This window comes from Manacus vitellinus, unplaced genomic scaffold (genome assembly GCF_001715985.3).
Source record: "Manacus vitellinus isolate BGI_N305 unplaced genomic scaffold, ASM171598v3 scaffold_30_pilon, whole genome shotgun sequence".
NCBI classification, from domain to species: domain Eukaryota; kingdom Metazoa; phylum Chordata; class Aves; order Passeriformes; family Pipridae; genus Manacus; species Manacus vitellinus.
Window position 1 is genome coordinate 5,253,925 of NW_021940291.1, and position 24,482 is coordinate 5,278,406.

The 24,482-nt window shown below is 42.4% G+C and overlaps 1 protein-coding gene across 3 annotated transcripts in view; it reads right to left on the minus strand.

The window, feature by feature from the left end:
- Positions 1-24,482, minus strand: part of LMO1 (LIM domain only 1) — a 65,293-nt gene that overhangs the window by 14,117 nt on the left and 26,694 nt on the right. For all 3 annotated transcript variants that reach the window (XM_018076115.3, XM_008929521.4, XM_018076116.3), the window contains exons 2-3: positions 11,497-11,710; positions 230-355 (exon numbers count right to left, since the gene is read on the minus strand). In XM_018076115.3, the coding sequence (XP_017931604.1) occupies positions 230-355; positions 11,497-11,710 (340 nt within the window). The remainder of the gene's footprint in view (positions 1-229; positions 356-11,496; positions 11,711-24,482) is intronic.

Here is a 24,482-nt window from a genome sequence, read left to right on the forward strand (position 1 = left end):
GTCTGTGCCTGTGTGCCCCCCCTTGCCCCTTCAACTCCCACCAGCTCCAAGGGGATTTGCAGTAAAAGGGCTACAGGTACTTACATGCATCACCCAGGTCAGCCTAATAAACCAGCCCGAGCCACACCAGCAGGCCGTGAGCCCCAGACAGGTAGTGTGGATCAAATGTTTCCCCATTTTGCAGGCAAAGGTATAAATTAGTTTGTGTGTATAATAACTGTGTCCTCACCGCTGGTTGCAGAGCTGACAGGCAAAGCAGTCCAAATGGTAAACATTATCTCTGGCCCTCATCACCATCTCAAAGGCAGGGATCAGTTTACTGCAGGCAGCACAATTCCCGGTGGTACCAAAGAGCCTGCCAAAGAAGCACAATCATTAGAAGCCATTTTAATTAAATGGTGGAAGGACTAATTAAGTGTAATTAGCAGTATCAAATACTGTATTGCACCAATAAATAGAAGTTGCAGTCTCCATTTCACTGACCAACCAGCGTGCGGGAACTGGGGGTAAAACTGCCTGGTGAGCAGGCTCTGATCGTCGAGATGAAACTTCATTTGGTTTGCAAGCCTAGGGCTAATTTGCTGTCTAATGAAGAAAAGCATTAAACATTCGGAGCGCTATTTTGGGGCTCACAAAATTTCAGTCAAAAACTATCTGCCTCTCTGCAGCAGTGGGCAAAGTGCTCGGAGCCGCCCATCCTCCTCCGCGTGGGTTTGCTCTGCTTGGCCACAACCTGGTGGAGGGACAGGCTGGCACCTCTCGCAGCAAGACTCACAAGTCCTGCAAACTTTGCCAATCCTGGCAGGCAACACTATAGTAGAGCTCAGGAAGAACCTCACTTACCTGCTGTTTAAAAAGAAAAAACATAATTTCTCTTGCAATGAGCGCACAGTATTTTGCAAGGCATCTCGGAGAGCAAGCCCTCCCCCCTGGCTGTGCCCCCCTTCTCCCACATCCGCATCCCTCCCAGGAGCCAGCTAAGCCCTTCCACGGCGGCCTGAACAGCATGCTCAGCTGTTCCACTTCAGCTCCCCAGTCCTCGAGGACAGCCCTTCAGCACTGGAAGCTTTGCCATTTTCATCTTGGCTTTCACTATCTGTCTCCCCAGATGTCTGCTGCTGTTACAGCTCCTGCCGGGGGACTCAACCAAGACTGCAGCACCCTTTCCCCAGCCCCCAGCCCCCTTTTCCAAGGCGTCCCTGCAGACCCCTGTGCACGCTGGGGGCACCACGCCACTGCGAGGCTAAAGCCGCAGGAACCAGCTGGGAGCACCGATCAACAGGCTGACAAAACCAATCTCACCCCAGACTGTGGTCAATATGCATGTGGGTTAGTTACTTTGCCTAGAAGATGATAAAAATCGTATTCTTGGGGCGATGGGCCTCAAGATGTACGATTCCTGCTGACCATTAGCTCTGCGCATGCAACGCGTCGCTGCCCGCAGACAGATTTGGGCTCATGGTTTGTTTCAAGCCATTGGTTCTGGCTGATTCCACAACACGGAGATGAGAAGCATCAGGAAAATCTATAACCAATTTCTAAACCTGCAATTTGCCAAGCTAATCAATACTAATTATTACTGGCCAGTAATTGTGAATTAAAACACCCAGCAGTGTTATAGAAACCTCCACAACTCTCCCTCCCTCCCACAGTGCCGTGATTCTGGAGTCAGCTTGCTCTCCAGCTTAAAAAAGGTTACCCTTATTTTTCTTTAGAAGTGGTATCAGTGGTCTTTCATTAGGCCTGGCTGGAAAACTCCAAGCCTTCCTGTGAAGAAACAGCACTCCGTTTTCCCCGACAGTTAAACCACGCAAACCAAACTGAAACACTCGTGCAGGACAGAAAATCTGCAGAGGGAGTACCAAAATTTTTTGCCCTATGATTCCATCATATGAAGGCAGGCAGGGGAGCCAGCTGAGCACGGGGCTCGGCCGCCTAATGCCAGCAGATCAGACTGAAAAAATGTGGCAGTGAAAAGTGTCCAGGTCTCCACCCTGAAACGCCCTGGCTCTCACTGAGCACCTGCTCGCAAATCAAGCCATTGTTACAGACATCCCTCCGTTCCTCAACGTAGCTGCCCCTTTCCACAGTACCTCACTTGGGCAAAGCAAAGCCTGACAGCTTTTGCCAGGATTTTCCTATTTCCCATAAAACCAGGCATCCGTTTTTAGAGTACCCAAGTCACAGCAAACTCAAAAAATGAGTCAAATGCATTAGGCAGGGAAATTGGGAGGTTAATCCTAGATTTGCTCTGTGCCCAGCACTGCTACATGCACAAGTATAAAATATCCATTATTCATTAGCATCACAGTTGTGTGGAGCTCAATCTAGATTAAACAAAATAAAGGGGCCCCAGACAGCACCATTTGCATTGTTAAGCAGGTGCTTTTCTTCAGCCTTCAAATAGGAGACTTTTCTAAATGGAAATGATGGGGAAATTTGGACAGATGTTCACTTAACTATTTAAACAGTTAGCTTAAGAAACATGAAAAATGTATTTGGCATCGTATTCACCTGTCTCCTTTCAGGGGTTTTGGGGGTAAACCAATTGTTAAACAGCTTTGACTGTTTGCATAAGATCTGAAGCTTATGTTCTGTCCAGCTGAAATCGTGTTGCCTTCTAATGTCTACATAAATGTAGCTTCCAGCTAGTCAGCACGCTAATCTTTTTCTCTTCTATCAAGTTTCACAGTCCTTCATACCCTCCCTCTTCCAACAGATGAACATTTCACACTTATTCTAGCACTTCCTAATTTTAATCTGCTTTTCAGAGAGCGATTTAGAGCCCCGTATATTCACCGTGCTTCTAAAAATACGCTGTAACTTGTAGCTTAGTCAACATTATTTTTTTTAACCTGTTGGAAGAAAATACAAAATGAGCACAGGCTTTTGCCTTTTTTGTTTGCTTGTAGAAAACCTGCCACCTCTGACATCTACTGATCCAGAAGCTACTTGAGCTGAAACTTTCTGAGGTGGGGAGCTCAACATTATCAGAGGAGGGAGAGAAGAAAAGGAGCGGGAGAAAGATCTTCCACCCCAAGCCCCATCTGTGGTTATATTTAAAACAACCCCACATAAACAAACTGATCTGCATTCTGTCCCCCAGATACCTTCATAACAGATGCAATACTCTCTCACACATTCACGCACACAAAGTTTAAGCGCGTTAGAAACATCTGCCAGAAGATGCTCTGCATCTACTTACCAGCTTGGAGCCATTGGCATAAAAGAAGCTGGAAATACGGAAAGCTTTCAGTTTGTAGTTGTTTTTCTTCTTCTAAACCCCCTATTTTTTCACTTCCCTTTGAAGTTAAAAGGCAACAATTTTCAAGTACAGATTTATTCCCCCTTATGTAACAGGAAGACCCAGCCAGCTTGTAAATAAGCATAGACTATGCAGATTTAAAATTTAGCACAATTGAACTTTTACCCTGTGATAGTAATTATGTTTAATGGCTCTTAGCCTGAACTTCACCATGTCTATTGTTGTCAGCCAGCCTAAAAGCAGGAGTTTGTCCAAGGACAATTTTCTGTAGTTTATGGGCACACTAAAAACCCTGCTAGCTCTTTTCTCATTGGCCATTGATGTCAGTGTGTATAGTAAAAATTAAAGCTAATTGGCATACAGGAGCAGCTCTGAATGCAAATGAATTAATGGAAAAAGAAGGGAGAGCTCCTGGAAGCAGTAGGCAACTGTCAAAGGATGTTTTTTATGGAGTCTTGTCTGGGCTAAAGAACAGTCCTCTGCAGGATAATGCAGACCCCAACAGCTCCATGAATACACCTGAAGTTAATTCAAACTATAATAAAGTCACAGAACCCCGCAGATTTTTTTAGGGAAAAAGAGAATGGTAAAGATTCTTTACTGTAGGAAAACAGTAAGAAACTTCTCATTAACATGTTAAGTTTAGCACCTTTTAACAGATTTTTCCTTCAGCCAAAATGTGCAGGGGGTCTAAAGTGAGAACCTTCTTGCCTATTTCTGTCACCACTAGGAACATCAATCTGGTTTAGTCACTGCCTATGAGGAGAGAATCCCTGTTTCTTCTCCCCACTCTAGCCTGTGTCTGACTTTAGCTTGTAACCAAAAAAGAAGGAGAAAGTCTTCCCTCCACAGAAAGTGAAAATTTTAGAGCTGTTGACTTCACAGGAGAAAAAAAAAAGAGGAAGCAGGACAGACACATATAAATAATGAGTGGTACAGAAAGGATAGATTGGCAGTGTCAATCGGATTTTTTTTTAAACAACACAAGAACAAAATGAGTTCACAATTAAACAGCTGAGTTGAGACTATTAATTCCCCTCAAAAAGGAGGTTTTTTAATCACCAAAAGATAAGAATTATAAATTGAAAGAAGACCAAACACTTAATAATACAGATAAATATCTACATTTGCAGATATTTGCATACAACTATGTATTTTTCTACATATTTATGTATCCAGATTATCCAGATATACAAGTTTTTGGAAAGCTACTGAACCCCATGCTCATATCCTCTCCAGTCAGTAGGTGAAAGAGGTTTTCCCATACACCTTCCCTATATACCTGCTGCTGTTTATTTCCTAGCTTCATCAGGGCCTGCTGTAGAACAAGATTTGCTTTATATACCTGAAACTCATCATCATGAAAAAAAATGGTTTTGCCCCTACCATTTGAAACAAACCCACAACTAGTATTTCAGCGAAGATGGCTCTTGACAGCTTGCAATCAGTACTTTTCCCATCTGTGGATATTAGAAATCTGCTGAGCTACAAGTCTGATTTGACCAAAGTACTGAATATACCAATAATTGCAGGGAAAGCCTAAACATCACTTAAAAAGATAAAAAGAATAAGCTTAAAAGTAACTTCAGACAACTTCCCTGTAATCAGCCTTTGCATAATATTAGAGAAAGCCTTAGTGATAGGAGATTCAGTACTGTGAATACATATTATCTGGTGCACCCTCCTATCCAAGACACTGCTGTCAAGTGCCGCAGTGGGAAGTCATGTCAGCTGAAGGAAAAGAAATGCATTTTGATACTAATGAAATTGGTCAAGCTGTCCCCTCATGAAGCCTTCAAGTTCAATCCCAAAGAATTTACGTCTTGCATGCCAAAGGGTTTGGCATTCACAGACAGCATAGCGGGAGGAGCTGAACCAGCGCTGTACAAAACAGCCCTCTGGCCGAGTGACCGCACTAGTTCAGAGATTACTGGCTGTAAACTTCAAGGTTGCTCAAGGGTTTCTGTTTTCAGTTGAAGAACACATCTGAATGTTCACTTATTTTTACTCCTTTGGCCTCTCCCTCCATATTTTTCAAAGGAGGGAGTTGGGGCTGAGACTCAGCAGGTAGGAGGTGTCCAAGTCCTACTCCCCTGCCCTAGCCTTTCTCATGGTGTAACTGAAGCCACTGACCTTAAACCCATCTTGACTCTCTCTGGCACTGCTGAACACATGTGCAACAATGTCCTCTTAGATTTTAAATACAGCAGTCAGAAAACTGCAAAGCTGGAAGGGCTAGAAGCATGCTAGTGTACCACAGCCAGGTAGAATTGCTCCCCACAAGCTTTCCTTCTCACTGAGGGGTTTTGGAGATGGAAATAAAAGGGCAAAAAGCAAATGAACAAAGAAAGTATGAGCACAGGCTGTGAGACACTCCTGGAACAGCTAGTATGGAGAAAAAAATAATTCTGTACTTTAACATCACAAAGCACAGCAATGTTGCCAAGACACATTGTATTTTGAGCCTAATTAATCCTCCTTAATCTGTATAGACACCAAGTGTAGAAGTGAGAGTGTCCGATGTAGCATGCAAGACACTCCCTGTTGCGATGCAAGAGCAGCACTTCAGTTTAGCAACATTTTTAGGCTCTGAGCAGATACCATTTGTTCAGCCACACTGCATTTACACCTCCCCTTCCCACGCTAAACGTGTCCCTTTTGAAAATCTGACAGGGCATACTCTCAGAGCATGCATGCACCCTTATGCTTCTCTGGAGGGAAAAAGTCCCAAACACCCTCCTTCCTCCTCCCAAGGTGTTGCAGCTTCTGTAGGTTGAAGCTACATTCTGAGTACTAGTGATGTCTTTGGTAGATTAACTTAAATTCTGCCCGTTGCAGCACGCACATCTCGGTTCCTGAGGGCTTGTGCTTACATGTCCCACCGTGGTTTAATGGTTTGGCTCAGAGCTGTTGATACTGACCCGGGGAAGCCCGTGAGGAGGGTATTTGTCCACATCCTCCCAAGCTCCTACGTTTGTGCACGATCACTGCTCTTATCCCACAACCAAATTAAACCCTGCACATTTTTTAGATACAGAACACTTCATCTAAAGGGCTCCTAAAGTGATTCATTAACAGAATGAACCTGCTGGGGTATTTGGAGCAGAGCAAAAACCAGTTTTGAACTACTGGAAAGCCCAGTACTGGGCAGCTGACCTTGTTTGGACTGGGAGCTGCCGAGGGTGGAGTTCAAGCCTGCGTGATACAAACAGTGCTGAGGGGTGCACAGGGCTCCTCTGCTTGCTGGAGGAACCAATGCCAGGCACAGGTTGCAGCACTGATCAAAACACATGGGAAGCTGGGTGAAAAGAATTTCCATGAAACCCATTGAGAACAGCATTGGGGTTTCCCAGAAAGCCCTTCTCTCTTACTGATTTGCCATCATTTTTTAATGCAGGTTTTGAGCTTTCTTTGGAGTCTAATTAAGGCCCTAATCAGTTTAAATGATGAAAAACTTTCCCAACACCAGCATATCAAACACGCAGAAGCAACAGTTCTGCTCCTGTCAAAGCGAGCCTGACTCGCCTTTGCTCGTGTGAGGGCACCACGCTGAGTAAAAAGGAAAAATCACGTTCTTCATCAGCACTTCACAGTGAAATTTAAGTTGTCGGCTCCTCACGGGAAATCCTGATGCAACACCCAAACCGTCCCTGTGAAGCGGAGCTTGGTGAACGTTTAATTACGCCTCGGAACAAACACACATCGCTGCGTGGGGGCTGCGAGGAGCCATCCGAGCTGCGTGCTAAGCTGCTCTGTCCCAGAAGCAGTTTCTTCAATAGCACTAGCTTATCAAAAATAATTAGAGGTAGGAATGCTGGAACTGTGATTATGAAACAAATGGTAAATCTATTTGCTGAGGCGAAATGTATTGAAAGATACATCTAGACACAGCTGGAGACTGAGGTGATACCACAAGGATAACAACTCGAGATCCAATTTCATCTTTCATGATTAAAAAATGAGCAAGAAAGTGTTTTATGAAATGTGAAGGTTAACAAATGTTCCTTCACAAGCAATGACGACAGTTTATCTTTTGAAACAAATGATCAGGCTATGGTCTGCTAGCAGCTCCCGAGACACACTGGAAAGATTTCTGCTAAAAACCCACTGAGGATCAGCACACAGGGCTGGCAGCCCATTGTGCTGCCAACACCCAGGACAAAGCCGGCTCCAAGGCAGTGCCCTGTACTGGGGCAGGAGCTGGGCGTGCTCCTGTCCTGACCCTCTGCCCTGTGCCAGTGACAGGAGCCCAGTTCATCCCTGTACCCAGTCCCTGCAGTGGCCATGGCTCAGCGGTACCTGCACACAGGAGGGGTGGCACAGGAAGGTCTCAGACCAACAAATTAACAACCACTTCAGCTGAATTTCTAATTTGCCCGAAATATTCCAGGAGCCCCTTCTGTCTAAAGGGAAGCACCCATACACTGTAGCCTTTGCTGCAATGAGAGAAGCAGTGGCTGGTGCTGGGCCTGTGCAGCCCCGGGCAGGGACAGTCCTGCTGCAGGCTCTGATGGGAACTGGGGATGGAGCAAGGGGAGTGGGCAGCACATCTCACCAGGGGATGAAACATGTTTTCCTAAACAGCACAATCAGCTCCCAGGCAAATTCAAAGAAATGTTGGTCTATAAAGAGATTATGAAACACCAGTTTTTTCTTCTGGTTGTTACACTGCAATACTCCTTTTGGACTATAGATATAAAAGGTGCATATATTTACATTTCTGGGTACAGAATCAGTCTTGCTTTCGATTTTTCACATGATGGTTGACCTACTAAATATCAGTGCAATATTCACATATAGAGTAAGTGGCCAACAAGGAATTCCTCTGAGTGTTCTCCAGGTAAAACATTCCCTTTATGGTGTGACTACAGTGTGAAGTATGAAAACTTATTTTTAGAAATGAATTCGGCTACAATTTGACTAGCAGACCAAACACCATGAGCTGTTTAATGAGTAAAAAAATGTATATAGAAGCTCTAAAACTGTGAGGGAATTATATCATGATAGCTACGGATAATTCTCCAAGAAGAAAAATTCAAATTACCAGGAGTGAACAGACAGTAGAGAAGATGGTGATGGCAGCTTTAGCTCCTTCTAATAATAGAATTAATAGTTAAAATTGAGAAAGAAAAGAGTATTTATGTGTAGAAGGCAACACAAGATGTTTTAAAGTAAAAAAATTGCTTTATACTCTCATAAAATATGGGACTGCATAGCAATGCCCTTATTCCTATCCTAGCAGCCTGAAAGGATTCCTTAGCATGAGGAGAACAGAACACAGCAGTTTGGCAGAACCTCCCAAAAAACCAATATAAACTAAATTTACTTATTAGTGAGCACACTAATCATGATAGCCATAAAGCTGGCTAAACAAATGAATGCTAGTTAACAACCGTGTTACAGAATTAATGCTATTCTTTCCTATTCAACTCTCCATCAATTTCCCTGGGATATGACAATTATACTGTTCTTCCCAACAGAAAATCAAATAAGAAATATTTCTAGTGGTCAAAGCTCTTAATGTCCTAAATTCTGATGAGGGAAAATATTTAAGGTAAAGGCCACATAAGTCTTCTCTGCAGTTTAAATGCTGCACAAATAGCAACAGACTTCCCCCTTGGTGGGCCAGAAATTATTCTAACACAAAAAATGGAGACAAAGGTATTATGAGACCTCTTTCAGGCACAGAACTTTGTTTCAGAGGCCACATTTAACTGCTGCTGAGACAGAAGCTGCATGGCCATGGTCAAACACTAGTCCCAATTGCTGCCTTTCATGTTTCGTGTCATAAATTGCCCTCTCTTCTCAAAGTTGGAACACGGGCCATTTCCTTGGGATCTGCAATGCCTGGTTTCTTTTCCATCTCTAGCACAGGCTTCTGGTGTGCCCCAGAAAATTCATATCCTCTAGGGGTCAGTGAGAAGATTGAGCAGCACCTCAAAGCAGCATTTTCAGCATAAACCAAGGAAAGAAAGTGCTCTACAACTACAGTGATGAAAAGGTTCTTTAAGCTTTGCAGCATCAATAGTGCTGTCCTTTGGCACTTTAACATGTCTGATTTGATGCCACACATTATTTTTGTTATGAAACTAGAATAAACCAAAATCAATATGTGCTTATTAAATGGACAAAACATGGAGTAGCTCATAGGTCTCAAAAAGCAAATGTAAATGGGAAACACTGCTCAGCTGAGTATTTCTAGCAGGGTTCTGTTACATGCAGAATAAAGTTGAATATCTACCTTTAGGGTCAAATTAAAGGAAAAAAAAAAGCACAGACACAACACTTTTTCAAGATCACAAATGACAAATTCCAGAGAGGTGATAAATAATGAAATGGAGGATGACAGATGGAGAGACCTCAATCACTTGGCAAGCTGGGTGCAAACAAGATAAAGAAAAGATAATGTATAAACAAGATAAAGTATACAAAGAAATACTCCGGAAAATAATGCAGCTATTTTTTCTGGAAAGAAGATTATTCCTGGAAGTAGTTCTCCTGAGAGACTTTGGGGGTCCTTGTGATAGTACCTAGCATGACCCAATTGTGATACCGTGATGAAAAGCTTCCTCAACAAGGGAAGATCAAAGACTTATATTCTTCATTGACACATCAGAATTACGTCCACGACACAAAAAGAGTACAGCTGAACTGAAGGAGAACCACAAAGATTCTAATTTGAGGTTAGAAATCAGTGTGTTAAAGAACCTTCTGGAGCTCAGTTTTTTCAGATTAGCACAGAGAGGGTGCCACGAGTGTCTTGTCACAAGTGACTTGTGACATTAGTCAATACTCAGAACTTAGGCAAGGTACAAAAATTATTTCACTATAGTGAAGATAGTTACATATTTCCTCATCACACCTTTTCCATCTTCCCAAAGGCTGCTTATCCTGTCTTTTCCCCTTCGGATGTATTCACCCTTACCCAAGCTCCTCTTCACTTAGATTTTGGGAATGTATCCCACCTAACCAGGTGTGGACCTGTGACTGCTGTCTGTGTGGCAGAATTTCAGCTGGGACATTTCATGTGTGCCCTGAAGAATTTCAGCTCCAGCAGGAGCAAAAATCTTCATGTGGGCAGGATGCTCCTGTACACTGCCTGGCCAGAAGGCAAGGTGACAGCTCCCATATGGCAGCTAAGGAACTCATCTCTTCTGTTTGGCTCAGTGCTCTATCTCTCATCTTTAGAAGGAGAAACGTGTTTGTTCAAGTTTACTAAGAAAAAATTTACTAAATATTTTCTGAAATACATTTTACATTGAAAGACATGAAACATCTGATCATTGACACTAGTCTAGTCAACATCTGGACTACAAGGTTAGATGGTATTTTACCTCCCTTATCTTAGAACCATGTGTTGGATTTGTTTTTGCTTCAGATGTTTTGCTGTTTGAGGTTGCATGGGAAATGCTATCAGTGCTTTAGAAAAATAAAAAGAAAATACACACATTAGTTGGAGATCAAGTACATTCTTCCAAAGGAAAAACAAAGCAAAACTCAGAGTGTTTTGCAGTGTGACCCTCATAAGAATGTTTGCATTAGGCCTGCTGTCTTATTAATATTCATTTGTGTTTATATAAAGTATACATATATAAAGTTTATATATACAAAACCCCCATACACAGGAGGCAAAAAGCCCCATGTATTGCAGACACACACTGACAGGATAGTTGTAACTCACAGTTAGTAATGGTCTCTGCTGATTTCCTCATAAAGAAAATTTTTTTTGAAGTTGATCTGTAATTTTTGTGTTTTAATTTGTTTAGTTAGGGAAGGGACAAGAGCCTCTTGGGAGGAACCTTACTCAATAGAAGCACAAGAAGCCTGTCTAAAAGCTATGACTGAAAAAGAAAAGGTAAAGGTTTGGTCAGGTCTCAGTCAATATGCAGGAGTATAGCATCAGAGATATGCAAGAAGAATTAACAGTCTTTTCCTAATTTACTCAGCAAGCACTGTTTGCTCTTGGTGGTTCATAATAAGAAGAAGTAGAGTTAAGTCATGACTTTCTTCTTCTACCTTCACCTAAAAACAGAGTTCCACCTCCCTGACTACGAAATACCTTAAGTGCAAATAAAAAGCCATGCTTAGGCAGAGGAAGAAACTCTAGTCTCTTCTGGGCAGGGCTGACCATGCACAAGCACATGTTTTCATAGGAGAGGTTTAGAAACGCAGACAGCTGGCAGCATGCTGAGAGGCTTTGGGAAGAGCCCACAGTACGTTCCTCTATTTACCTCAGGTAATCTCTGCGGCAAAGAATGAGATTTGCTTTTGTGTAAAGAGTTGATCCAACCTCTCCAAGACGACAGTCACAGCAGGCACACTTCAAACAGTCTTCATGCCAATACTTATCCAGAGCCTTCAGCAGGTACCGGTCCTTGATCTTTCGGTTGCAGCCAGCACAGCCCTTCTGCTTCCCTTTGGGTTGTACGGATAACATCGGCACACCTGCAACGCAAACAAAGCATTTCACTGAGAGGATATCCAGACAGCTCGGATAGGTTACCGGCATTTGGGGTAGCACTGTGAGCTATAGGTAGATCTGTGAGCAAACACTGCTGCTGGTTTCATTACATCAAGCTCACGCTGCAAGAAGCTGACAGTCAAAGGAATTTTAACTTCATCTGCTGTCAGGGGCTAAGTGGGAGTGTGACGCTTGCAAGAACAAAGCCCTTTTTTCCTGAGGGTAGGGCTGACACAACGCACCAGACTTTTTGTAATTAACATCTTGCAGCAGAATAAACTGGTTGCAATATCAACATTTGCTTTTCCCCTCATTACCAGTACCCTTGTGTTGTTAATTACCTGCCAAAGGCAATTACAAAGATCAGAAGGGCCACCACTGCACATACCCCCAGTCCAACATCTTGGCTGGATCAAGTTTGATGGGGAAAGGAGAGGAGGGGGTATAAAAAGATGTGGTAGACCACCATTTTTCCTCTCTTGTGAACCCCACTGGTGACAGAGGCCTCACCGGAAGCTAAAGCAGTCCAGGGGCTGCTCCAAAATCAGTGTGATTCAAAAGTCCCTGAGGAGTGCTGAGAATAACCCAACCAGTGCCCCCCTGCCACTACTGAAACCACACTCCTTAGGCAAACTAGAGCTTTCCTCCTCCTCTTGTATCACTGGAGAAGGTAGTGAAAAGCCAGGAGTTGCTTCCTCCCTGGAAAACCCTGCTGGGACCACAAAGCAAGAATGAGCTAGCTGAGTATGAGGTGGTGACAGGACTTGCAAGTCATGAGGCTGGTGGAGACTTGCTGTGGCTACCATCCTCACAGTGCTGTCTCCAGCTTTTTCCTCTCCTCCAAGCAACAAGTGCCTCCCTTGTGAGCACTGACACAACTGTGAAACCCATCAGCCTTCTCAGTTTAAGAGGGGGGAAAGAAAGGATTTTATGGAATCAACAGGCAAGGTGGAAAAATAAACAAGGATTGTACTGTGAGGGAGGACAGGGACAGGAAATGATGACAGAAGTATTCACTGCTATGCCAGAATTCCATTTTCTCTGGAGCCTTCATTTTACTTTGTTACAATTTTTATTTTTACTGGTGTCAATCACTGAAAATGGCAATGCTGGGCCTGTAACAAATACACTGTGGGCTTAACCAACGCAGAGATGATGAGAGGGCCACAGCAGCAGGTGTCACTGGCTATATACTCTTAGACAAAGTTAATCTGCCATTTCTGTAGGAAGCACTGGATGTTCCAGAAAGAAGCAGTTTGATAATGGAATTATTAACAATCCCTTAACTAGAGAGGACGAGTCAGTGCCACTCTCGTGACATTCGCTGCTTTCCTTAAAAGCCAGGGTGACCTGAGAGTGCCTAATGGTCAGCACATGTAAACCCACCACTCCTACAGTAATAATTGCTTCATCAGAGCTGCGAGCAGATGACAATAGCACTTAAGACACCTCTACACAAACAGCGAGGTATTGATCCATTTGTAATCAAAGTGGTCTCAGCAGCATGGAGACAGGTCAAGTAACATTCAAAAAACTCTACAGGCTTAAAGAACCCGCCTGCCCTCTGCTGCAGCACACTTGAAACCCGCTCACAAAGTCTCTACGAGCAAACTCTTGACACCAGTGACAAATCCCCAAAAATTAAGTAAAAACTTACATCTGTGTTAGACTGCCACACATGCAACCTCTAGTGCTACCGAGAGAGAAATTCCACATACACAGCCACAGAGAAACACACATTTGGAAAGAGGGAGAAGACAAGGAAGTGACAGAAATGGAATATACTGCAGGTCAGACTGCAGAAATCCTGTGCACCTGGTGAGAATTTCTTACAAGAACAAGAGAAGTGGCCCTGTGGTTCTAGACAGAGCACTTTTATTTTTTTTCCTCTTTTTTTTTTTTTTCCAAAACACATTTCAGGAGCAAGGAGAAGCTTCACTTTTCAAGTACTTGCTATGCTCTTCCCAAATCCACACCAGGAAAACAGCACATCGTGAGAAGAGGCTGCCTTGTTCTGAGGCAGAGAAGGGGGTGTATACAAATTTGCATTTGCAAACTGTGTAAGATCAGTACCAGTGATGAAAGAAAATAGTTTGCACCTATGAAAACTAAGACCTAGATGTGCAAATTATATTTTAGATAGGAACCCCAGACACCAGCAAGTCATTACCCACGCCACAAACGGGCTCTCTAAATGTAAGCTGCATAACCTCAGAGGCTGAGGAGGGTTTCTTACAAGGGAAGATCTTCATACAATTCTTTTGCAAGCTTCATCTAGGTAACCTGAGGATACTATATCTGGAAAGACGCAGATTCTGGATAACCAGCTCACCTTAAACCCTCACTCAAGAGGCTGCCAGAAGGGTGGGGTTTGAGATCAGCTCTGCGATTCAGCAGTGCAAGACCTTCAGCCAGGTGAGACTTCCCAAGGCTCCTGAGCACTTTTGGAACCAGTGCCTTTCAGAGTTACGGCTGCCCTCCCCCAGAGCAAGGGCTCCACTGCAACAGCAGCATGATCAAGAGCAAGGGCGTTTGCACAGGGATGTAACCCTGGCTGGACCATTAGTAGAGGCTGGTTTGATTACTCAGGACAGGTTAGGAGGGTCTCCTATGGCAAGCAGGCTGAGGGCTGGCTGCAGTGGCAGTTCTTGTTCCATCTGTGGCCCTGGCAGCCCTCACTCACTGCAGCCATCTCAGCTCCCCGCTCTTGCAGGAGCACCATTGTCTTATGAGAGGCTTCTGCGAATAAGGGGAATGTAACACTTTGATTTGCTTCTAATAACTAGCAAAGGAACAGATATATATATTTTTAAGCAGTACCTTAAGCAAGGAAAAAAGCTATGTATTTGGTCAGTGTTCAGCAGGGGGCTTTCTAATGAAAAAAGGTACCATTTCAGAGATCATATGATGTTCAAAGCTGCTATTCCCACTCAGATAATAACGAGCAAGGTCAGCCTCTGCTGGTCAGGTTCAGTGTTTTGAAATTACATTTTGGGCTGTGAGGTTTCCCTCTGACATCCCAACCAACCAGTCTGCACGGAGCACACACGCCACTACTGAAAGTTGCAGCTGCAATTAGCTGGTGAGTTGACACAGCAGGCAAGGCGTGAAACAAAATTTCAAAAACTGCCAAACTTGATCAGCAAGGGTTCCTCAAACACTTGCCATGTCATTTCCAAGCAATGAGAGAAGCATTTTGGAAGCCTAACCCCTTTCACAGTCAAAGGTTTGCAGAGAGAGAGGGCACAGCCAACACCAAACCCTGATTTCCTCCTCCTGCCTCCCTTCCAGCAAACCTCAAGCAGTCTGGGCTTTGCAGGCAGAAACCACCTGGAGTACTGCTCTTTCTTTTTGGAAATTTCCCCACTGCAACACTGAGGTGCTGCTTCATTTCTCTATGCAATTTTTCCCCGGTGTTTGCCAAAAAACGCCAAGATACCTAGTTCAATTTGATGAGGGGCATGTGGTGTCCAACTGGGGCTGCCAAGAAACAAAGGGGTCACCTTCAACAAATTCCACGTGTGCTGCGTGGGCGAGGATTAGAAAATGAGAAGTAGCGTTGCAGAACTAGAAAAATTAACAGCTGGACACTCACAGATTTAAATACGTGATCACAAGGGAACAGATTATTGCCAAATTCTGAAAGTACCATCAAGTTGTTCTCTCCTCTCCTGTTGCTAGACATCCAGTGCTCTCTTTTCTTAGAAACAGCAGATGAAGCCTTTCTATTTCTGGCTACCTACACTCCCTTCTTTGCCCTTTACAACTTAATAGACTTGCTGCTGGTAAATACAAAACTAAACCTGTTCTGAGTGCTCAGAGCTCCAATACACATTAAAAAATTATAGACACCACCTCTGGACATACTGAAATTTATGTGTGTGTCTAAAGAGGCTGTTATTGTAGTGAGTAATCTAAACTTTACCTCTATTCACAGTCAGACAAACAAGCTTTAATCAGCCCATATCTTCTCAGTCGGGGTCTTTCTGTAAAATGATTCAGCTGGCTTTATAAAACAAGTGTCCACTAAGTACACCTCTAAATTTTTCTAAGCCATTTTACTGATATTTCTATTCACATGGCAATCAGCTGCAGTTTCTCTAAGGGCACTGTTCATAAAGCCTGGTTTCCAAGAGAGCCTGGGAACTTTTCATAAATGGTAGACCTTTTAAATAACAGTTATCTGCACTGGTCCTACAGCGTACGGCTCCACGGTGCTCTGGTCTGCCAGGGAGCTACCGGTCCCCTCTGAAAGCATGGAAGTTCACCACCTAATTTCTTTAATGCAACTCTAAAGGTTAATTGGTCTGAAAGAGTAATGGGGGACTGCTAGCTAATGATATATGCCTCAAGGCTTTGCAGCCTGCCTGTATTTTATACAGTCAAGTCCAGAGCATAAAACACAGGTGATATCACCAGGACTTTTCAGACCCCCTTCCAACCTGCCCCCCTCAGCCTCCCCCTCTCGCTCCCAAGCCCTCTGCTACACCCTCGTGTGCCGAGTGAGAGCCGCAGGAGCTGAAGGCAGTTCTCTTCCACCTGCATTTCATGCCTTATTAGAGGGGGCTCTGAGAAGTGCCGCCACTGCACTCCTCATTACCACGGCAGAGAACTAAAAACAACCCTAATGAGGAGAGCCAGAGCGTACAGTACGGGGTGGGAGGAGGGACGTCCTCCCACACTCCCCAAGGAATCTGGCCAAAATCTTCAATTTGCCATTTATGACAGCTAATTAGTTATTCTATTCAAAATCTTTGCTTTAAATAAAAGAACTAATTATACACAAAGGTCAGTCCCCCACCTCCTGTGAAGCTCACATAATTGGCTTATTTCCCCAACATTGTGTGTATGTTTTACACAATGCTTTCAGGCAGATGGCTTTAACTCTTTCCCTCGACAAGTTTTTTGGTATTGGCTTTTTTGTCATTGTTGGGGATTTTGTTTGGGGTTTTTTTGTTGGTGGTGGTTGGTTGGGCTTTTTTCTTTCTTTAAAACCCCAAAACTTTTCCTCAGATCAGCTACTTTTACCGTAAAAGCTTGCTCAACAACAAAGTAAATAACTACATGCACACACACATACAATACACATCTACTCTCTGAAAGGTTTGTGACAGCCACTCCAGCGCAGTGCTTCCAGCCTTGTTGTACAGCACCTTGCACAACACAGCACTGGAATCATATTTTTGTTCACCACCAACAATTCTTTCTTGAGCAGTGCCTTCATACACAGCCACCAGATTTCTGAACCACTCTCCTGGCAAAGACCACAATTACTGCAGGTTTACGTTACACTTATTTTATTTTTTTAATTTTTTCTTTTTTTTTTTTTTTTAAATTTATATAAGTGGTTATTACAGGGATGCAGCATTCCAGTGCTAAAAGCAATTTTGGTTTAAAGACCAGGGTTTTGACAGTTGGGCAATTGAGCCTAGGTTTCAGAGTTCCACTTGAGGGAAAAAATGTTTGTTTCTAGCATCAACACCTTTTAAATGAGCTGACCTCCTTTTGCCTGCTAACAAAACCTCCAGCATTTGGCTGCAAAAGATGAAAAAGTAACTGAAGAGTAGGAGTAATCTTATTAACTCCTGTCTCATCACAATAAATAGGCTGCAGTCTTATGTCTTTTATCAGAGGATCTGATATCATTTAAAAGCATTAGAGTCCTGCATCACCCATTTAAGTAAATGCAGACAGTCACTGCCAAAAAGATGCAGTGAATTTCATTGCCTTAAAAAGAAACTCACTTTGTGTTCCCAGTATTGTATTACTCACCTTCTATGAGTACTACACCCTGTGAAACAAGTCAAACCTTGCACTTCCACTGAACTGAGAGAGAGCTGTCTCGGGCATCTTCACCAAGAATTTCATTTGAAGAATTATGGCCAGCAAGGTGAAACTCATCATGTCATCTGTATATCCAATTAAAACATTACATTTGGAACACCAAGTACTTGCAACTAAATGCTTATGAACCTTAGACCATTCATCAAAATTATTCACTGAGTAACCACAATCTTTTTTCATTTCCCATTTCATGCTGCAATATGCAGAAGGTGATTTTTACAGTGGCTTTAGCAATTCATTTGTGGTATTCTTTCTTCTGAATCATTCGTTAACAGATTTCCCAAGCATGGCAAAAAAGTAGTTGGAGAGGGCAGTTAGCAGGAGAACCATTTTGATTAGTGTTTCTATGCTATAGTTTTGTGACCAATAGCACAGCAATTTTTTTGGCCATAGAGCTCATGACAAGCTTTAGAGAAATATATTTTAGAGTCTAGTGTCTCCTGGCAGTTTCACCTACCTAAAAGTGACCCAAAGCTGCATGAGTGGCTTAAACCCCCCTCCCATTTCACAGCAGAGACCCTGTTTTCAAGGATTTGCTCAGACAGAACATATACAAAACAATAATTCCAACATAGTAATTCACATCATTTGAATATGTACCAATGTAGGTTCTGAATCAGGACAGGAGGTTTAGGATTAGTATTTTCATTTTCGCCACAAGTTTTGATTCTTCTATTACAGAGTTGCTCTTACCAGAGCAACCTGTAGCTATAAAGGAACACATGGCAGCAGGACCAAACACAGACCATAATAATTGTTGCTGCAAAATAGTTTCTATAAATCATTATGGTAAGCAACATTTTTCCCTATGCTCATAAAAAATGCTTGTTTGAGCTTTAATTTTTCATAATTGGCGTATATCCAAAGCTTATTCTTAGCATATCCAGTGTTTCAGTAAAATCCATTTTTACTGTTTGAAGGCCTGGGTACAGTAAAGAGACATGCAGATTTCTTCCACCTTCAATGTAATCTGAGAACATTCTGATCAAATTTTCTCAATAAGTCACAATTTATCTCACTACAGTCTCACAAAGGTCCTGATTTTAGGTGGTCAGTTCCCTGTGCCTGTAGCAGAAAAAAAGTCTGGCAATGGAGCAACTATTCTCAAATCACCTTTTCAGCAGTATAAGAACATCACAGATGAGAAAATTATTATTAGGGAAGACTAGCCTGAAATTCATCCCATATTCCTCAACATTCTATCAATTTGCACGTGACCATTGAAAAGACAATAAGCTCAAAAGTTGTTTATTTAGTGGGTTTGTGTGTCAAAGGAAACCAACGGAAGAAGAGTTTCTGAGTCAAATGTTCACAAAAGTAAGAGCTCATCCCTCGCTTTTCAGCTCTTTTAATAATAACCTATGTACCAAAGTTCAATACAAGGAGGGCTTTGTGCACTTCCCCTTCTCCAAAAGGAAAGAAAAGCAAATAGAAAAACCTAATATCAAGTTAAATAACCCAAAGAGTATTTGAGAAGTAAAAACTCCTCAATTATTTCCAGGCATGTGTGTAATTATCACGTTCCAGTTAAAATGGACTGTTTAACACATTGAGGCTCCAAGACAAAAGCAAAGATGTGCGATGCAGCAGAGCTCAGGTTGAGCAGTGAAACATTAACATCCCCCTCATAGATTTGGCATGCTATATATGTGAATATTTTAAGGAGAATAGAACTATATCATTGCACAATCATCATCATCATCATCTTTTCTTCTGCCTCTTTGCAGACATATACAATGTCAACCTAAGCTTTCGGCAACCTTAATAGAATTTCAGTGCCCACTGCCAAATGGCCATTTGATGTTCTGCTCTGTGTACACTGATGAAGCAATCTGTCACAGCCCTTAATGCAGGCAATGATGACTATCCAATCTAAAGCTTTCACAGGCTTATAGAAATTTCTCAAGACTTTTGGAGCCTGCAAAAGTTTGTGCAATACCACAGAAGAATTTGGAATCCTCGTGCTCTGTATTTAATGAAATATGAATATGCTCCTTTAAATGTTTCTAGAAGAAATCCTACCCAGGCCAAAAGCATATTTTACACCATCAATCACCAGAAAGTCGTGCTGGCAACTCTGAAATAGCAAATGCTACAGTGATTGCAAGTTATGGTACTATGAAAATAACAGCCCCTCCTGCCCCTGTCCAAATTTACTGCCAAGACAAGTATTGATGCTCATGCCCTGCTCAAGATTAGTGTAATAAATATACTTAGACTAAAATTTATTTGCATGTAAGAGGCAAGTAAGGATTTGCCTTTAGAGAATACAGAGGGAGTCTATCTACTTAATGCAATCTGTGTAAGAGATACAATTGCTGCTGACTGACCTTCTAAAAAGTGAAATCCACTTCCCTAGTGATTCAGAAAGATGCGGTTATCCCCCAACCCTGTCCTCTTCTCCCTTTCCTAGTAAAACCAGACCAACCCATTTGCTATTAAAAAGTTGAAAGGAGAAGGGCAAGGAGAGCTATTTCCCCCTCTTCTTATTGAAAGGAAAAAAACCAACAGACAGTCCTTTGCAGGACCATTTGCATGCTGAGCTGTCAGACCATGCACTTTCCATTAAAGAGATAGCATCCCTTTTCATAAGTCCATTTGGGATCCATTTTAGTGTTATCTAAAAATCAAATCTACATGGTAATCCTTTTAATGTACTCTTGACTTTTAAAAACAGCTTTATGTTCCTTCAGGAAATGTTTTAAGCCATTACTCTGTAATTACTACTCACCCATGAAAACACTGATCTTTTACAATATATAATCAGTTTGCTGACTTAAAAAATAAAGCAGACTGGAATTTTGTCTCATGAAAGTAGCAAAGAAAAACCACGGTTAAGAGAGCATCCCATCTCCCCCCTATGCAATATATCCAAGTGATATGTTTTTTCTGTTGCATAAGAGTGGAGCTGAGGTGGTCACAGTTCTGACTTGTCTGTGTTAAGTCTCTGTGTGTGAGACTCTCAATCTCAGTTGTGCATTGGTAAGCACTGTGAAAGTAACCAATAAATAAATACTGATTTGGGAAGCAGAATTTGTATCATTATAGATATAAATAATACCCTAACCTTTTGCAAGCCCTGAAGTTTTGAGTGACACTATACAACCTCCAGAAAGGCCATGGAATTTGTGGAACTGCTTTGATAAGCTTCAGCAGTACATGAACTAGTCTCAGAAGAGGTGTCAAAAATGGTTCACATCTAGTGTGACTTTACTGGATTTATCCACACCTGCAGTCAACACAGGAATGCTTAGTCAGATTCCAGGGGCCTAAAATTACCTTGAAAGTCCTACTGCCAGCTCCTGAAGGTTTTGCCTTGCTCCTTTCCAGACTCCTCTACCCACCCAGAGGTGGTTGGGAGGCAGAGGAGAGTTCGAGTGGGATGGTGAGCCAGCACTGTCTTGCCCTTTCCAGCAGGAGCCAGAAAGGGGACCAGAGTCCATTTTACTCAGGTACAGTTCCTGTACGAGAAGGACCAGAGAAAACCCATGACTTTTGTAATGCAGCTGCTCAGACTACAGGAGATCCCTGGATATCCCAGCCTTGCATGCAGTTTAACAAAGACCCAAGGTGTTTATACAAAGTACAGCCCACCACCAACAGGAAGGATCCTTCCCCTCCCAGCACTGACCCCAGAGAACACAGCTCTGGCAAAAACAGTTTGCAATTTCAAGACTAGATAAAGGGCAGCATAATGTTTGTCAGAAAGAACTTGCTGTACCTTGCAAACAGTATCAAGCAAAGTTGTTGTTCTCCTAATGCCACCAAGATAGAGAAAATAGAGAAAACAGAGGCTACATACTTCATTGCTTCTGTTCTTCTGTTTACTGAGGTCTAACTTAAGCCTTACTTAACCACAGTTTGCTTCTATTGTCAGGTTTTACTCTACCCCATTTCGCTACTGCAATTAGGACAGAGAAAGTCCTGCTCTTGGCCATTTCCCCTTTCATTCCCAGGAAAAGGTATGCAGACCCCAGTGCGACACTGTTCATTAAACATTTGTTATAGCTGCAGTTGGCCAGTAACTATATGCCTCAAACTAATTTTTGTTATTCACGACTGATTAAGTCAGGGCTCACAAGCCACAGCTGGCCATTAATGTTACCCTTCTTTACAAGAAAATGTGCTGATAAGAATGAAAAGTGGTTTCTTGGCATTAGCTGTTGTATACTTGTTCTATAATGAGTTCCTTTGAGGTGACGTATAGAGGCAGGATTTGAGCACTATTACCCCTAGCCAACGGGAAAGACACAAGTAAAATTGCACAACTTTCTCTTTTGTTTCTTTTTTTTCTTCTTTTTTTCCTGAGATGTCCAAGAAAGGCTTTGAAAACTCTGCTGCGATTCACCATATATTCCTGAATAAAGTGAGCACTAAGGGTTTGGGGCAAGTTAGCATGACATTTAGTTTGCATTAAAGCATCTTAGGAGTCATGTGAAGTACACCATAACAGAGCATATTCTACTCTATTAAGCATTCAGGAGCATCACAGTATTCAGAATATGGATGAGAAGTTGGAATTGCACAAGACATTCCTCCTCTTACAATTGACCACTGAGTTGAATTCAAGCTGATCCTAAGGGAGCCATTTTCATTAACCTACTGTAGCTCTCTAATCCTATTCCTTGAATTTCAGACCACTACCACTACAAGAACTTATGACCTGTTGCCTGCACTTTGGATGGTACTTCACTTCACTTTTTTCTTCAATACATCCTGCTCCTCTGGATCATTACCGCTGCTTCATGCAGCAAGTGATCCCCTTAAAGTGGAAGCCGGCTCTTCAATTCAGTTATTTATGCTCCGTTTAATTCACCATATGTGAAGATGCCAACGGTTACACTTGGTGGGAAACAACGACAAAAATAATAATCATATGACCCAGCCCAGCGTGCAGAACTGAAAGCCTCCTGAGATGTGCTTTCTGAAGTCTGGCCTGGATATGTATCTACTAGTGCTTTCCCTGAAACCTCAGACTAAAAAGAAATTCTAACCCACTAACCTTCAGCTCCAAAAATGCTACACTTCTGTGCCAAAAAAACTTACCGAGCAGCTTTTCCACCGCTCCATTTCCACGAGAGCCTACTGCTTGATTTGCTCAGTTTTTGTCCACCTCATCATGAGATTCATGACTGCTGAAAAGAACTCCTTCACTGAACTAATGAAATAAGGAGTCTTAAGTGCCCTGCAATCCTTTTTAGAAAAGGCTGTATCTCCAGATGAGTCTCAATTTCACAGCATCAGGGAACTGTGTGCCAACACACTGAACCGGAACGCCAGGGCTAGCAGGAGTTGCAGACAACAATGCTAACATCAGGGTTATTTTAGATTAGAGCACTTCCAAATCAATTTTGGATTCAAACTTTTAAATGCACTCTCCAGAAGGAATCTGCACTGACTGAGTATTTTCAAGGCTAATTTTCTAAGCTCGAATGAAACTCATTCTTATCTAAGAAAAAGATGCAACTAACCTTTGCCACAAAGGCTGCGTCATAGCTAGAAAATGAGGCAGACAACTGCCCTGAAAATGAATAAACTGCCTAAGGACACATCTGTAAAACTGTGAACAAAAAAAAAACCCACCATACTGATGTTGTTGAGAAGAGATTTTAACTGAGACCGGAAGTTGTCACGACATTTGGGATCTAGGGCACTTCTCTTTTAGCTGAGGTGCCCCATCTCCCACAAGCAGTCCCATACCAGCAGAAGTAAGGACACACTCTGGGCTCTCTGAGGCAGCAGGACTCCACTCCAGGAACACGCATCATGCTGCAGTGGGACAAAGAAGGAGCTGAACATCCACAGCCTGATGGCAATTTTTTTCCAGACTAAAACTCCTTCTGAATTAAGACAGATCCTCAGCACTCTACAGAAAAGAAAGTGGTTGTGATGAGAGAAGAGAATGTCTAAGACAGATGGGAGAGTTAAGGTTAAAGTTCAGACCAGAAGCAATTAAGACGGGTAAGAGTGCTCTGTAACTTGACACAGGTTTGCTTTGTATTCAGAACTTTTCACTAGCATTAAGCATCTTAACTTGTGTATAGAGAGATTATAATTAAAACCTGACAAGCTTAAATTAGCCATTTAGAAAAGGTTCTCCAGAAAGCTTTTAAAGTAGACTAAACGTATCTATTAAAATCGAAGAAAGGAAAAAATCAGAGCCATTTTCAGTTACAATAGTTTTTCCTACCTAGATATCTCAAGAGATTAGACAAATTTGAAATCAAAGTTCTGCAACTGTCCAAAGTCACTTAATAGGAGGGAGAGGGAGGAAGTGTGGCAATTCGAAAAACCTTTAAAACCCCCTCTATTCAATAGCCACAGACCCTTGGATGAACGTAAGCACTCCAGAAAACCCATTAAAAAAAAAAAAAAAAGAAAAGAAAAAAGAAGAGATCCTTATTTCCCTTTGGGATTTTTGAGCACTTCAGGGAGTGCTCTATTATGGTTCCCCAGGGACGGGGGAATTATGTCAATCTGCCACAAGGCGGGCAGTTAGTGAGGCAAGCGGGCCGGGAGCTGGCTTTCACCAGGCCATGCCAATTAAAGCATAGGGAGCATTTTCACCTCACACTGGCTATTTAGATTAATTCCTAGTGTTTCAATGCTATACAATTTTTCTATGAGATCAAGGAACTGAATCTAAAGAAAATTTGCTCTTTATTAAAAAAAGAAACATATCCACCAGTGTCAAATGACACCAGGTAATTTTTTTTCCCTCTGAAGAGAAAATAAGCTACAAATATTTTGATATCTCAAGCAAAAGTTCACAGACTATAAATATCTATAACCCAGGCTTGTGAAAATAAAAGTCTGCTGCAAAGTCCACCTTATTACTTCCAAATCGCATTATATTCCTTCTTTCCCTGCCTCGCCTTTCATAAAGCAACTGCAGTTCTGGGGAAATGTGGC